The 16,696-nt window shown below is 37.8% G+C and overlaps 1 protein-coding gene across 1 annotated transcript; it reads right to left on the reverse strand.

Moving 5' to 3' along the window:
- Positions 1-14,767: 14,767 nt before the first annotated feature.
- LOC129494285 (putative olfactory receptor 5AK3) lies at positions 14,768-15,697 on the reverse strand. The gene has a single exon (XM_055301124.1). It carries the CDS (start codon positions 15,695-15,697, stop codon positions 14,768-14,770), a length of 930 nt encoding a protein of 309 aa, XP_055157099.1.
- Positions 15,698-16,696: the final 999 nt, after the last annotated feature.

A 16,696-nucleotide genomic window follows, 5' to 3' on the forward strand; every position in this document is an offset into this window, starting at 1 on the left:
AAGTTGGATTCTGAAAGGCATCTTTGATTGGTTATTATATGAATTTTTCTTATTGTATAACAAATTACCCTAAAACTTAGTGGCTTAAAGTAAAGGATGGTTATTATCCTATTGTTTCTTCAGGTCAAGAATCCAGACGGCTTAACTGGCTCAGGGTCTTAGAGGTGTTAGCCAGAGCTGTGCTCTTATTTCAAGGCTCTGCTGGAGGAAGATCCTCTTCTGAGCTCACTCAGATGGCTGTTGACAGAGGAGACATCAGTTCTTGAGGGTTGTTGACAAGAGACATCAGTTCTTTCCATAGGACAGCTCCTTCATGTTTCTTCTGAGCCACATGAGACTATGTACCACTGTTGAAGCACAACCTCAAAATTCACAATGTCTCATGCTTGCTTCAGGGAAATGACTTTAGAGAGGACTCAGAGCTCTTATGTCAAAGTGGAATTACAAATGCCTGCACAAAAAATTCTTTAATATGTTTGTTGTCATCTATGTAATAATATAAGTATTAAAGTCTGAACGGTTGACTTCTCTAAGTCTGGTTTTCCTTAATTATTCTACTGCTAACTGTAGTGAAGGCAGCCAAGTTCATGGATGGTTTTAGAAAGACCCCATGGCCCACTTGATTAAAAGCAAAATACTCAAATTTCCATTACTCTAATAAATCTGTTGTGTTAAAACACAAGGTCTAGATGACTTCTGTCAAAATACAAGTAACAATCCCATATCAGAAATTCTTTCATTACTCACCAAAGCAGTTAATGTCAGGCTGGTTGATGACAGGAGATGGAACAGAACCCAAAGAGGACAAGACCAGCATATCTATCACAGAGTAAGAGACACATGGGTATCCAGGTACCTGAGGGCAGAGAGAGGAGGAAGCCAACAGTGGAGGTTAGAGCTAAAATCCTAAAGGTTAGAACTGGAGAGGCTTAAGAGTTTAAGGTTTTTTTTTTTTTTTTTTTTTTTTTGGTAGGTAAGGAACTTCTATGGAGGAGAATTATGTTGGTGTATATGGCATTGACAGGCTGGTGAAGGAGCAGCAGCTGGAACCCAGGGCTCCTGAAGATGAAATGAGACCAGTTCCCACTGTGCTGGTAGGAGAATCAAGACTAGTGCTCAAGACTTTCTTGAATCCTTCTCAGAATCAGCATTTCTCTGGTCCCTGACCTTTGCCCTCTTGCCCTTTGCCCATACCTTTACCTGGCTGCTCTTAGTCTACCTTGTGTTAAAATGATGTGTGTAGGAATTTCTCTTTTCCCAAATAAGTGGACATCTATCACTTGTAGTCTAGAGTTTAATCTTTCTTCTTTTGGTAAATTTACTCCAGGGAAGCCATCCTTCCCATTCAGTTTTGTGGTTGGGAACGATTGGCTCCATCTCCAGAGTCAGCGGCATGAGCTGATCATCCCTCCCGGCTGCAGTTGCTTCAGAGAATGGCACACAATCTAAGCTGAGACAGTGAGCTTTGAGCAGATATTTTCTGGAATTCCTGGAAAGAAATGTTTTCTGCCCACTACTGGATTTGGTCATGTGAGGCTTGGAGCTGCAACAGACATTTTCTATAAGGAGGGAGACAAACTAGAGTCTGAGGACAACCCAGGAAGGAGGCAGAGCTAAATGATGCGAGGAAACCAAGTCTGCATGTTATTATCTGAGCCTCTGGATCAAACTGCAGCTGAAGCCAGTTAAATCCTTGGACAATCACCTGAGTGATCTTACTCAGATCTTCCTCTCAAAAACAAAGAATAGATGCTCAGCCAATGTCTGCATAACAAAAGGTACCAAAGAGCTCCCTCCAAGAATGATAGACTCTTGCAAAGGCAAATTTTATTCTTCAAACCAGATGGCAGAGACTTCCTTATTACTCTAAAAATGGTAGCTCTTTTGAGCTTAAGAAAATCTTAGGACAGAGACTCTAGGAGGGATTATATAAGAAGAGTTTTCACAGTGTATTTGATTACATTTTCTCAAAGATTCTTCCTAACAATTATTTTTGACAGGTTATTGCAGTCCCCACATTACAAATGAGAACATGGAAACCCTGTGAAATTTAGAGATATGGACTATAGACAAAGGCTCCAGACACTAATGGCCTGGAGCCTGTGTCCTAGTGTAGACAGTGATTTAGCTGCATTAGTCAGACTGAATTTGGCTCGCACTTTTGTTATGAATAGTTGTTATGAAAACACAGACTCCAGAAGCTTTTATGTCTGGCTCGGTTTGAGAATTTCACATGGTAAAAAGGTAAGATAAAAATGTTCTTCTAATGAGCTTTCTCAACTCTCGCAGACAGAAGGCTGGCCAGGTGTTCCCTTTATAGATGGCTCACTTTAGCCTCTTAAATCATTTCTCTAAGCACTCAGGATTCTTTCTAATGAGTACTTTGAGGAATTAACCCCCAACTTCCTTTTATGAAAGGTCCTTTGTTCCCTATGTTTGAATATGGTTGAACCATATCTTTTTGGTGGTATGCTTTTGGGATCTTCAGCTAAGTTCTGGAGAAGTTGTGCCAATAATGCTAGACTGTAAAGCTGTATGAAGGGAGATGCCATGTCCAGCTTCCTCATTTTTATGCCCTTACCCGCTCCAAATATGACACTGAGCGTGCATCCTAAAAGTATTTGTTGAAGGAATGAATTTCCGAAAATTGATTATAGAATGTCAAGCAAGAATGAAAAGGGATTTATGTAATATCATCAGAGACATTAGAGTTGAAAGGGAGTGTTGAGAATCAGAGATGCAATGGGTTGTAATAGAAAGGAAACAGAATAAAAAAAAAAACAAAACCCAACTAGTAAATGCCCATCTTGGTTTGTGATTCCCTGGTTGAGGGATTTGGAAAGCCAATGGACCATTTTGAATTTCATTTTCTTTGTCTATAAAAGAAAATAGACAATTTTCTTTGCCAATGACAGAGTGGATTCATAGAGTTGTTATGTCAGATAGGATGGTGTATGTAAAAGCACTTTGCACTTTTTTGGACACTCTATATAGTTCTGGTACAGAAATTAAGGAAAAGAAATGGTAACTCTAATGTGAGTTGAAAGAGAACAGTTGATTTAGAAACTAAACAAATAGAGGGTTCTTCCTTAATCAATCGACTTCCAATTATTGGGGGATCTGGTACATTCATCAATTGATGTCGTTCCAATTTTAGTATATGTGCTGCCGAAGCGAGCACCATCAATTGATGTCAAGTTAAAGAGCATGTATCTCTGAAAACTTTCCATGTTTTGCTGGGCCAGGCCACAGTGTTTCCTCTACTGACAACGAGAGTAGTAGGGGACAATGGTGGTGGTAGCAAGACTACACTATCCTTGGATCTTCCTGACTGAAGAAGTTCTGCTCAGACAGTTCCCTTAAACTGAAGAAACCCCAAACAGGCTGAGTTTGAAGACCCCAGGGACACGCTGCCTCTGAGTTCTTGAGCTCAGGTAAATAGGCATGTGGGTCAAGCACAGAGCTGGGGCCTATAGCTCCCAGAACTGCTAGATGCTGGAAAATGTGAAATAGATTCAGTTGACGTAGCTTCTTGGGCTTATCTGAGCCAGGGAATGGTTTCTTTTCACTGGCCAGACACTTAAGTCTGGGAAGCAGGAAGCCATTGGCTATATGAGTCTGTGAAATGCAGCTCAGACCATTCCTGATGCACACACAGAGTTTTGGGGACTATTTGTGTGTGTGTGTGTGTGTGTGTGTGTGTGTGTGTGTGTATAGAAGGAGTCCTGGAAAAAGAGGAGGTTCACAATCACATTTCTGAGGTCCTAGTTGAATCTTAAAAGAGTGATTTTCAAGCTCTGAAGACTACATAGGGGCATCCATAAAAGGCTGCAGTGACTTAGGATGTGATGGATGTCTTGGGTTTTATACAATCGCAGGCTTCTGTGACACAGGGTGGGAATGGGCCACAACATAGTTTAGTAGATACAATCTTAGGCTGTGGAGTTTAACATGCCTGGATCCAAATATAGCCTGCATCTTTCACTATTTGTGCAGCTCTAGGTGCTTCTGAAGCTTTATTTTGTCATCTATTAATTAGACATTCATGCAAGCTTTGGTTATTAAACATACACCACATTCCAGGGTCTGTGGTAAGCTTTTTACTTACATATAAAATTTAATTGAAAGTATCAACCTCATACAGGGGTACTGAGGATGAAATAAAACCATGCATAAAAAGTGTCTATTCTAGACACACAGTAATGATTCAATAAATAAATGGTTGCTAGAATTATCATCCTTATTGGCTATTATCATTGAATTTTGATTTTGGGTTTGGTGCTTTTGGAGGTTGTAGTTAAGCTTGAAATTGAGTTTTTTTAAATAATCTTTCACTTTCTTTTTTTTTTTTTATTGGAGTTCAATTTGCCAACATATAGCATAACACCCAATCCTTCACCTTCTTATGGTCTTCCTTATGCTTAAGTCATACCCTTGAGAATTTATTGGTGCTCAGTTAGTTCTCTATGGCTGTCTGGTTCTGATTTGTGAACTAGAGCACACTTCTTTTAAAGAGTGTAAGAGGCATCCTGGCCAGAGATAATGGAATGGAATTCTGGTAACTCTGGAATGCCATGGTTGTCTAAATTGCCACCCAGAGAACTCATCTATCAAGAAAGGAAGAGGGAATAAAGGATTGATCTGGTTTTGTTTTGGGCCTAGATGTTTAGGTCTATATTCTTAGTGTCCTAAACAGTTGAGCGGCCTTTATTATAAATGGTGCTATGGGTTGAATTGTACCTGTTCAAAATTCATGTGTTGAAGTCCTAAACCTCACTACCTCAGAAGGGGCCTGATTTGGAGAGAAAGTCTTTACAGAAATATTTTAATACATTAAATTAAATTAAAATGATGTCATATAATTGGTGTCCTTACGTATAGGGGAAATTTGGAGACAGACATATAGATACAGAGTACACCACGTGAATATATGTTAAGACATCCATCCATAAGGCAAAGAGAGAGGCCTGGAACAGCTCCTTTATCTTATAGTGCTCAGAAGGAACCAATCTGGTCAACACCTTGATTTAAGACTTCTAGCCTCCAGAAATGTGAGACAATAAATTCCAGTTTAGTGGTTTCTGTTACAAGAGCCCTACCAAGGAGTACAGATAGTGACATTTTGGCTATTCTAAGTCCATAGGTGGGGTGGCATCCTATTAGATGAGGTATGGTCAGAGAAAGCTGATGCGTGGGAATGACTAACCATTCTTGGAGCTGAAGTAGACCCCATCTGGAATTAACTTCTACTCTTTGGATCAGCCTAGGCTGGGATTATAGAAAGTGTTTACAAAGTTTACTTCCCTTTAGGTGAGGAAGAAAGCTGACTCATAGTAAATTATTAAAGTTAGTAAATAATGACCATAGTACATGTGTTCAAGAACTAGGAATTCACCAAAATAGGTAGGCTGTATGAAATGTCCAGCCTGAATCATCAGATACTTTCTATTTTTTAATTTTTATTTTTAAAAGATTTTGTTTTGTTTATTCATGAGAGATTGAGAGAGTGAAGCAGAGACATAGGCAGAGGAAGAAGCAGGCTTCCTGCAAGGAGCCTGATGCAGGACTCAATTCCTGGACCCTGGGATCATGACCTGAGCCAGAAGCAGATGCTCATCACTGAGCCACCCAGGTGCCCCCAGACACTTTTTAAAGAAATAAAAACATTTAACATCCACAATAACTAGAACAGAATAAACAACATGCTTTCTATTGGAAATCTTCAAGACACTTGTGTTAATGACTGGATAGAATATTGATGATTTATATACAAAATGTGACATTCTGTTTAGAGCTGAAGATATTGTTAAACTGATGTTTTCTGGGAACTACTTCAATAGTCTACCCACTTTAGTTACTTTTATAAATGCATTTAGCCAGTTCTTTTTAAAAGAGGTATTTTTCAAACTGTTCTACAGGAAACATGAGTTCCAAGCTGTTAAAGTGTATTTCCTTTATTATATTATAGTAGATACATAGATTGACAGTCACCTTCAATTTTAGAATAATTTTATTGCTCTGTTAAATGTACATTGGATTTTAAGATAGCCCTAACATCGGAAACATTAAAATATGAAAGAAATATACATTTTAGAATTGAGACAATATAGCAAATGGCCCCTAGATTAAAAAGGGTCCTGTGCCCCAACAAATCTGGAAAATACTCCATACTCTTTCTGTCTTCAGAAAGATTCAAAATGCACATTTCTGTGTACTATACTTCTGGAACTCTAGTGGTAAACAAATATGATATTGATTAGCTTAGAATTTTTTTACTTCTTGGCCTTGGAATCCTTTTCCTGTTGAGCTTGTTGTAAGAATAAATTCTCTGGACTCCATTTTGGGGAATGCTGGATTAGGGCAGATTTTGTCTGCATTGACGCAGCTAACAGAATGTGTGATGCTGGAATGAGAGAAGTTTTCCATTGTTTGCCAGCCGATGCTACTGACTGGGCAGGATACTGCTAGGCCTGATGTTAGAAGCCTTTTGGTATGGCAGCTTGCTGCTGGCCATGACTGTTAGCACCTTGGCCAGTTGAAGATGTCCTATGTCTCTGGGGTCACTAATGGTTTCAGATCTTGGCAGAGGGCATCTGGGCAGTCAGGTGATGGGGTAATATGAGAGCTGTATTCCTCCAGGATCTGAGGAAAGTTTTCTATTTTGACTACCCCTGGAGGTTCTGCTCTGTGATGGACCTTCATGGGTATTTGTTTAATATTTTCTTTTGCACCCCAGTCTACCTCAAATGTCTTTATGGACTCTTGCTTGCTTTCCCAGTGCCCAGAAAGTTCCCATTTCTACCCTTAACTTTTCTTGGAAGTTGATGTTGCTTTTCTCAGATTAATATTGCATTGACTGGTTTTCAAATTCTCTTTGAGTGATATTGCTGTAGCATATTGATTGCTGATTTTCCTACTTTCTATAAAGATCAGTCATTAGCAAGAGAGGCTTGCTCATCAGGCAGAAGGGCTATGTTGCCTCTCCAGATAAATCCATCTCTGTGAGAATTTGGTAACCTTTCATGTAATTTAGGGATTTAGAAATCTCAATGTGTTTTTGAGGCTATTGGAGAAATTGCTTTGAGCAAATAGCTTCTTGGAAAAAAATTTGCTTGAATATTTCCTTGTGCTTAATATTAAGAAATGAGGTCCAGTTCATAAATAGTTCTTTGCTATCATATCTGTGCTTCTATCACTTCCTTGTTTCTTAGCCTTTAGATCAAGGGTTCAACATGGGAACCACAGTGCTGCAAGACATGGTGTGGTCACTTTCATATTCTCCTGGGGTTTGTTAGAATCAGGCTATAAATATCCACAAGAGTCTTATGGACATGGTGAAACATCTGTTAGGTCAGAGTCAGAGGAGGGAAGTCTTCTCCTTCCTGAGGACATCCTCAGGACAGCAGCCAGGATACACATGTGGGACAATATGGTGACCAAACATGACAGTCAATGCAATACTCAGATTAAACTCCAAAAAGGCAGTGATTGCCATGATGATATGTATATGGGAGCATAAAGAGTCACTGGGGGTTCAGCACAGATGAAGTGATTGATGGCATTGGAGCTGCAGATGGATAATGAAGAGGTAGGACATATATGTACATAACATATGTACAAGTTAAGAATCCCGTGACTATGAAACTATGAATCTCACATATATGAATCATATATCAAGAGTGCAGTCTCTGGTATTAAATTAAAAACCTAGTTGCACCATTGAGTTATGTGGCTTGAACAAGTTGTTCAACTGTTCTGAGTTGCATAATGTGAAAATAAGGATTATCAAGTTTTCATAGTCTGAAAATGGGCATTTTTTTGTTAAAGGTCAATGTGATAATGTATTTTCTACATGTGGACATGTAGAAAGCCTATAATAATGTTAGTTAATAATAAGTGTGATTCCCTCTCCAAGATTATAAAAACTTTCTTACATAAAAGAACATTCATGGCATTCATCCATGGAATGATGCTATTGTAAAATTCAATTCTTCCATGAAATGATTTTGCAGGGGACTTGCTCCCAGTGTTTGATTTTCTCCAGCTTCCCCTTTACAATTCTTAGAGCAAAGGTCTCATTTTATCTGCTGATTTCTCTGCTTCCCTTTATACTCACATCTGCCAGAAAATGTGAAAACTCACAAGGATCAAGGAAGCACATTCCTTACCTTTTACCCTTTTATAAGTCATTGGATTTTGATGCTAGTGTAGACTGAGGCTACCTCAATCTCTAATCATCTATGACGAAGTTTTGCAGAATAATTTGTCTCAAATAGAAAGTTTATGTTCACTTATTAAATGGGTATTTCAACATTACAATCACCTTTACAGATTGAAATCTGAAAAAATGGCTTTGTGGATTAAAATTTTATAGTGGCTTAAAATTTCTTGAATAAAAATTCTAAAATTGTGTTTAGACAGTCCATAATATGCTTTAAATTTTTCCTGGGAACAAGGCAGGGAATAGATGAAATGAAGGAATGAAGTCTGCAATATGCTTTTAAAGTATTTTGATCCCTGTGTCACATACTAAAAAAGAGAAATTGAAAAAAAAGGTCATTGTATGTTTCTACAGCTTTAGGCACAGATATTACATATTTTTACTGAAGAAAAAAAAGTCTACATAGAGGAAGAACTTTGTGACAGGTGAAAAGGAATAATGAGAAAATTCTAAAGGAAAGTAGTTAAAATCACATCAGTAGCATTTTTTATAGTTCTAGGAGCTGGTGAAGTCCAAAGCTGGGCTATTTGGAAATCTTTATTATTTTCATGGTGATTTAAATCCTCGCCTGCTGTTTTAGGAATTGCTAAGCTTCTGAATATGACCACACTCAATAACTCTTACCTGTCTGGCTCTGACCAACAGCTTTAGGGTGGCAGCTTCAGAATTTGCCAGGAGATAAGAAAAGATGTTCATTTGGTTAATCATTACAGGTCTTATCTTTGTTAACATAAGTAACCTTAGAACTGATTCTTTATCATTAAGATAAAGTCAAAATATGGCTTTGGTATATGATTATAATGCATATGAAGCCATCTGTTATTATTGACACCTCTGGTTCCTTCAAATTCCTTGATGTATAAGTGCTCACAGCTAAGTGACCTTTTAGCAAGAAAATAAATGACAGTTCACTTCAGGTCAAACTTAATGTAAGATGCTTCTTTGAGAAGAGTTTGTTATATAAGTGAATAAAATTTGGTTTCTTCCTATGAGCAGTTCTGAATCTAGTGGGGAGAGAGTAAGGTAATATACAGGGACAACCTGACTTGCTTTAGGTATGGTGGAACAATAATGGAACTTTGTAAATCATCCTAATTTATCCATAATAATTTTGAAATTAAGACACCTGGACAATAACTTAAATAAAAGGTGAAAAATGGTTTAACATTATAAATAAGTTTTGAGTGTATTGCAAAGTCAAAAGGATTCACTGGGTGGGTGTGTTCAGGAAAGGGTGGATATGAAATTGGTCTATTCTAAAAGTATTTTCTTTTCCTTTAAGTTCTTTAAGACATTGCTTCCACTGTCTATTTGCATTGTTTCTGAGGAATGTGTTTTATGCTTACTTCTGTTCTGCTATTCATAATGTGTTTTTTTTTCTTTGAATGTATTTAAGATTTTCCTTTTATTTCTGGTGTTGAGGCATTTGATTTTGATATGCTTTGGTATCGTTTTTGAATGGAGTTTTTTGTGGATCTTGAATTTATGGGTTTCAGGTTTTCAAGTTTTCATCAAATTTACAAAATTCTCAGCATTGTCTTTCTTTTCTTTTTTTAAAAGGCAGAGAGAAGCAGGCTCCATGCAGGGAGTCCAATGAGGGACTTGATCTCAGGACTCCAGGATCACGCTCTGGGCTGAAGGCAGACACTCGACTGTTGAGCCACCCAAGTGTCCCTTAGCGTTGTCTTTTAAAAAAATTTATATCAACCCTGTTTTTTCTGCTCTTCAGGGACTACAATTACACAGATGTGAACTTTCTTGAGGTTGTTTCACAGCTCACTGATATGCTCTGCATTTTTCTTTTGATTCACTTTTCTTTCAATTTGGATGCTTTCTATTGCTGTGTCTTTAGGATCACTAATCACATCTTTTGGAATGTCTAATCTGTAGTTAATTAATGTATAATTAATTATACATAATACATAATGTAATATATATATTATAATCAGACACTGTAGTCTTTATCTGATCTTTCAAACCCCTACTTATCTTTTTTGAACATATGGAATACAGTTACAATAATTGTTTTAATGTTCTCAATGGCTAATTCTGACATCTTTGGCAGTGTTCAGTTTTGACCATTGATTTTTCTCTCATTATGGTTGTATTTTCCTGCTTTTTTGCATGAATGGTAATTTTTGATTGGATGTTAGGCATTGTGAATTTTACCATGTTTAGTGATAGATGTTTTTGTATTCTTATAAATATTATTTAAAAATATTTATTTATATATTCATGAGAGACACACACAGAAACCTACGCAGAGGGAGAAGCGGGGTCCTTGCAGGGAGCCAGATGCAGGACTCGATCCTGGATCCCAGGATCATGCCCTGAGCTGAAGGCAGTTGCTCAACCGCTGAGCCACCCAGGTGTCCCTCATAAATATTCTTGAGCTTTGTCTGGAACACAGTTAAATGACTTGGAAAGAATATGATACTTTTTTCCCCCAATAAATAAATAAATTTAAGTTAGTTAACATACAGTGTAGTATTAGTTTCAGGAGTAGAGTTTAGTGATTCATCACTTACATATAACACTCAGTGCTCATTATAGCAAGTACCCTCCTTAACATCCATCACCCATTTAGCCCTACACCTCCACACAACAGTACAATACTTCTGAGACGTTCTTTGTAGATTTATTATTTGGAACAGGAACACTGTTCAGTTTAGGGCTAATTATTTCCACTACTGAAGCAAGTTCTTTCCATCTGGTCTACCCAATGCATCATGACTCCTGAAAGTTCTCCAGCTTGGCTGGTGAGAATGGCACTATTCCCAGCCTTGCGGGAGCATCAAGTGCTGTTAACTATAATCTTTTCAGTATTTCCTTCTCTAACCTCGAATTGTTTCCTCATGTGTATGTACTGACTAGTACTCAGCTAAATAATCGATGGGGACCCTCTGCACATCTAGTTTTTTTTTTTTTCTCTGTGCAACTCCTTTTCTTCAATATCCTGTCCTGCAAGTTCTAGTTGCCTTGGTCTCTCCAGATTTTCAGATCCATTTCCTTTAGGAAGTCCCCTAACCTCACTGCACTGGGTCTCAAAACTTTCTTAAGGCATAAATCTGGGGAAATTTTAGAGCTCATTTGTTACTTGCCTCTCAAGAATCATTGTTCTTTATTGCCTGATGTACCTTGCAAGCTATTATTTTATAATTTTGTCCACCTTTTCATGTTTCAGGAAGGATAAATCCAATCCCTATTACTCTGGCCATCTTGGCCAGAAGTGGAAGTTCTGGAAGGGACTATTAACTGGATGAATAATGTAAGTATTTTGAAGTTGCCAAAATTATATTATGTCTAAGCCAACTTGAATTTTTATTTTATACTACCTGCCATGAAAAGTTGGAATTAGCAGTTAGAAAGATCTAGATTTGAATCTTGAAACTCTCATTCAAAAGGTATGGGATTTTGGGCAACAGCTTGTAAACTTCCCTCAACCTCAGTTTAATCTTTGATGAAATGAGATGGGAAAAATTTAAGCCCAGAGGATTCTACGCAGTACTGCTTTTTTTTTTTTAATATTTATTTATTTATTTATTTATTTATTTATTTATTTATTTATTCATGATAGACACAGAGTGAGAGAGAGAGGGGCAAAGACACAGGAGGAGGGAGAAGCAGGCTCCATACCCGGAGCCCAACGCAGGACTTGATTCCAGGACTCCAGGATCGCACCCTAGGCCAAATGCAGGCACCAAACTGCTGAGCCACCCAGGGGTCCCCTATGCAGTACTGCTTTTTATATCAAAATATAAACGGTAGGTAGGGTGATGCTAAAACAAAAGAGACTTAATCTATAGTTTGTATTTCATGAAATACCTAAAAATAATGAGATAGATCTATATGTATTCTTAGGAAAAATGTTAATAACATATTGTTGGTGAGTAAGGCATTTTTCAGAAAAATGTGTGGGATGTGAAGTAATTTTTAAAATTATTTTAAAAAGATGTTATTTATTCATTCATGAGAGATAGGCAGAGATATAGGCAGGGGGAGAAGCAGACTCCTTGTGGGGAGCCTGATCTGGGACTCAAACCCAGGACCCTGGGATCATGACCTGAGCCAAAGGCAGATGCTCAATCACTGAGGCACCCAGGGCACCTGCTATTTTATAACTTCTCAAAACAATTGATAATTTCCCCTCTCCATTTATACTTTTTACCTTGCTGAAGATAAGATGACTCTATTCAACCTTGGAGTTGATTATGCTGCCATATTGGCTCTAATCCTATAGATTTTACTGTGGTTCCCATCTATTGAAGTAATGCCCAGCAGAATAGGAAAAATACAATTTGATTTATTTACAGGGGATTTGTCATTAGATTTTTTTTCCCTGCAGGCTAGTGCAGGCTGATTTTTTTGCCAAATGATTTCTTCACAGAGAGAGTTTATATTTGATGTCTATGGGAGTAGTACCTTTTCCCTGGAGCATCTGTGACTCTCGATGCTGAAATAGGATTAAAAAAACCAAACAAACAACCCCTGCCCCCAAAACCCAACCTCATTAGTTAGCTTTCTGCTGAAGGAGAGAGGAGTTTCCCAAAGGGAAAGTGTTCATGTTGCAAACCTTGGGAGACTTTTTATTGACTCTCTGTGTGTTTGTGTGTAATGAGGGCATTTTTATAATGTCTGCCATTCCCATGTTGAAATAATCCTTGTTAGTACTTGATTACTATTCACATTTGTTGAGAGTTTTTAGTGCCAGGTACTATGATTTCTATTCATTAGCTTACCTATCTATTACTAACAAACAAGCAAACAAAAAAATCTCATGATATATGTACTATTATGGGAAATAATATTTGAAAGACCAACTAACTTGTAAAGGGACACTGCTGATGAGTGTCAGGGTTGGCATTATCAACAACATACTAAACCATTTAAAATCCCGTGCTCTTATATACTACTTTCCTGTGGACTATACTAATAAAGAAACACTCTGCATATATAGATAATTATAGATATTTGGCTCTGACTAATGTTACTGAATCAACACCTCCAGGGCTAGGATATGATCATTTGCACTTTAAAAACTTTTTGTGGGGATCCCTGGGTGGCTAAGTTGTTTAGCGCCTGGCTTTGGCCCAGGGCGTGATCCTGGAGACCTGGGATCGAGTCCCACGTCGGGCTCCCTGCATGGAGCCTGCTTCTCCCTCTGCCTGAGTCTCTGCCTCTCTGTCTCTGTCTCTGTCTCTCATGAATAAATAAATAAAATCTTAAAAAAAACTTTTTGTGATCATTTGAATGCTGCTGTCTACAACTGATATTTAAAGACCACTAGTGTAGGCGACATTCTTACATAACTTCCAGTTAGAGAGCTGTTTATATTATTGTATTTTATCATCATTTCTTCATTCAATATTTATAGAATACCTACTATCTCTAAGTCTTTATACCAGATGTTAGAAGGTTATACAAAGACAATGTATCTCAACTACCTTATAAATGAAATTGAGGGTCTTTAGGCAAGTAAATAATGTAGACAGGAAGTGATAAATAATAAATAATGTTTATTGTTGCAAATAAAGTGCTATGAGATTCAGTGGAAGAAGGAATTACCTTCTTAGAGAGTTGGCAGGAACAAGTGCTAAGCTGGGAAAACTTCAGGGAGAGACTGACTCTTGAAGTAGCAGTACAATTTGGGCATACAAAGGTGTGCTGTTTCACATGATGTATGTATACTGATTGCCTGTATATAGCCTCCTGGCACTGAAGAAGTAAGCTGCCATGATATGAGAAAGATTATGGAGAGGGCCACATGGAGAAGAACTGTGGATAGACTCTAAGAGCTGGGAGCAACATCTGGTTAATGGCAGGAATCTGTTACAACTGCAAAGAGGTAAATTGTTACAATAATATGAAGGAGCTTGGAAGTGGATCCCCAGTTGAGCCTTCAGATGAGTTCCCAGTCCTGACTGACACCTTGATTGTAGCATCTCAGAGGATGCAGTTAAGCAGTGTCCATATTCTTGACCCATAAAACTATAATATAATCATCATGTTTTTAAGCCCTTAAATTTATAGAAATTTGTTATGCAGCAATAGATACAGACTTTGGAATTACAACAATACACATTATTCCCTATTAAAGAATATTCATTTTCTTGATCTCGTCTTCCTAAACAATGCTGCAATAAGTATCTTTACATAAATGGCCTTATAGACTTGAACCTTTATTTCCATATATCAATTTGCTAGTCTGAAATTCTGAATTGAAGAGTTTTTCTTTGTTTGTTTTAAAAACATATTGCCAGATTCCTTCTAGAGTGAAGTAACACTTCAATTTCCCATTAACAATGGGTGAGAGCATCATATTCCTTACATCACAGCAATTAATAGGTGTTATCATTCTTTTTACGGTTTTTGCCAGTTACACTGGTGTAAACTGTTTGTCTCATTGTTACTTTATTTGCAGCTCAGTGTTAGAAAAACTGAGCAATTTTTCCTATGTTGTTTGGCTCCTTGGTTTTGATTTCTTAAACACTGGCACTGTGAGTCTGGTTGTTTACAAGTGTAAAGAATTAGAAATTAATGATCAAACTAGAAGGCCTTCTTTCGAATCTCTTTTAGGGCTTCCTTCACATCTTGGTTTCTCAGGCTGTAGATGAGGGGGTTTAACATGGGGATCATAATGCCATAAAACACAGAAGCCATTTTTTCTTGCTCTTGAGACTCCTTGGTCCCATGGTGCAGGTACATGTAAGAGAGAGTCCCATAGAAAATTATGACTGCTGTCAAGTGGGAGGCACATGTGGAGAAGGCTTTCTTCCTCCCTGCAGCAGAAGATATCTTCAGGATGGCAGCCAGAATATATATGTAGGAAAAGATGACAACCAGCACAGTGAACATCAAGTTAAACCCCACAAAGACAGTTAGTAGCATGATGTTGAAGTCAATGTTGGAGCATGAGAGGGCAAGGAGTGGGGGTTCATCACAGAAAAAGTGGTTAATTTTATTGGATTTGCAAAAGTTCAGTGAAAAAGCAAAACTTGTGTTTACAGAGGCATTCAAGAAGCCTATGAAGTATGAGCCAACCAGGAGTTGAACGCAGGCTGCCTGGGACATGACTGTCGGATAGCGGAGTGGGTTGCAGATGGCCACATACCTGTCCACTGCCATTGCAGCCAGGATGTAGCAGTCGGTAGTTGCAAAAGCTCCGTAGACCAGTAATTGCACCATACATCCTATGAATGAGATGGATTGCTCTGTTTCTACAAGGTTTTGCAGCATCTTGGGAGTGATAGCAGAGGTGTAGCAGAGATCCACAAATGCCAGGTGTTGGAGGAAAAAGTACATTGGGGTATGAAGGCGAGAATCAAACCTGATGAGTAGGATCATCCCAATATTCCCCATTAGGGTGGCCACATAGATCACTAGAAATGCTATGAAGAGGACATGCCAAGACTTGTGTTGACCAGCAAATCCCAGGAGGATGAATTCAGTTACTTTAGTGCCATTGTTTTGTTCCATGGCTAGCAAAGATTAAGCATCAGCTGAAAAGGAGCAAAGAAAGAAGAGAAAGCTAAAGCCATGTGTGATCCTTTAGTTTTGGAATTGGTAATGATATACTGATATAATATTTGTTTTCACAGTGGTGTTAGAGGATATTTTCTGTTACCAGATAGGCTTGGATTTTATTTTATTTATTTATTTATTTATTTATTTATTTATTTATTATTTATTTATTTATTTATTTATTTTAGGTAATATTTTCTTTTTTTTTTATAAATTTATTTTTTATTGGTGTTCAATTTGCCAACATATAGAATAACACCCGATGCTCATCCCATCAAGTGCCCACCTCAGTGCCCATCATCCAGTCACCCCCACCCCCACCCACTTCCCCTTCCACCACCCCTAGTTCGTTTCCCAGTGTTAGGAGTCCTTCATGTTCTGTCTCCCATTCTGATATTTCCCACTCACTTTTTCTCCTTTCCCCTTTATTCCCTTTCACTATTTTTTATGTTCCCCAAATTAATGAGACCATATAATGTTTGTCCTTCTCCGATTGACTTATTTCACTCAGCATAATACCCTCCAGACTTGGATTTTAAAGAGTAACATGGAGGTAGCTGAACCTTGTCACTAAACTTAGAGAGCTTCGTCTATAGTTTGGGGAAATTGCCATGGACCAAAAAGTATGTTCTCAGGGTGCAAACTGATTGGTGTTTTAAAAATCTATCAATTAAAGAACATACAAAATATTTTTATTAATTTTTGCTTTCTTTTATGCACCACATATTTTTATTAAAATACCAAAATACACCTAAATGCAATTTATATTATCTGAAGATTTCGACTCATCCATAGAATTCCACATGATCTGGCTCCTACTTTATTTCCTATCCTCATATTAAGTTTCTTCTTTCCTTGTGCACAATGCAGCAGCCATCATGTTCTCATGTTCTTTGCTTTCCTCCACTTCTGACCTCTCCAGCATTTTCCTCCCTTTCCCTTAAGTACTATCTG

This window comes from Nyctereutes procyonoides, unplaced genomic scaffold, assembly GCF_905146905.1.
Source record: "Nyctereutes procyonoides isolate TBG_1078 unplaced genomic scaffold, NYPRO_anot_genome, whole genome shotgun sequence".
Lineage (NCBI taxonomy): Eukaryota > Metazoa > Chordata > Mammalia > Carnivora > Canidae > Nyctereutes > Nyctereutes procyonoides.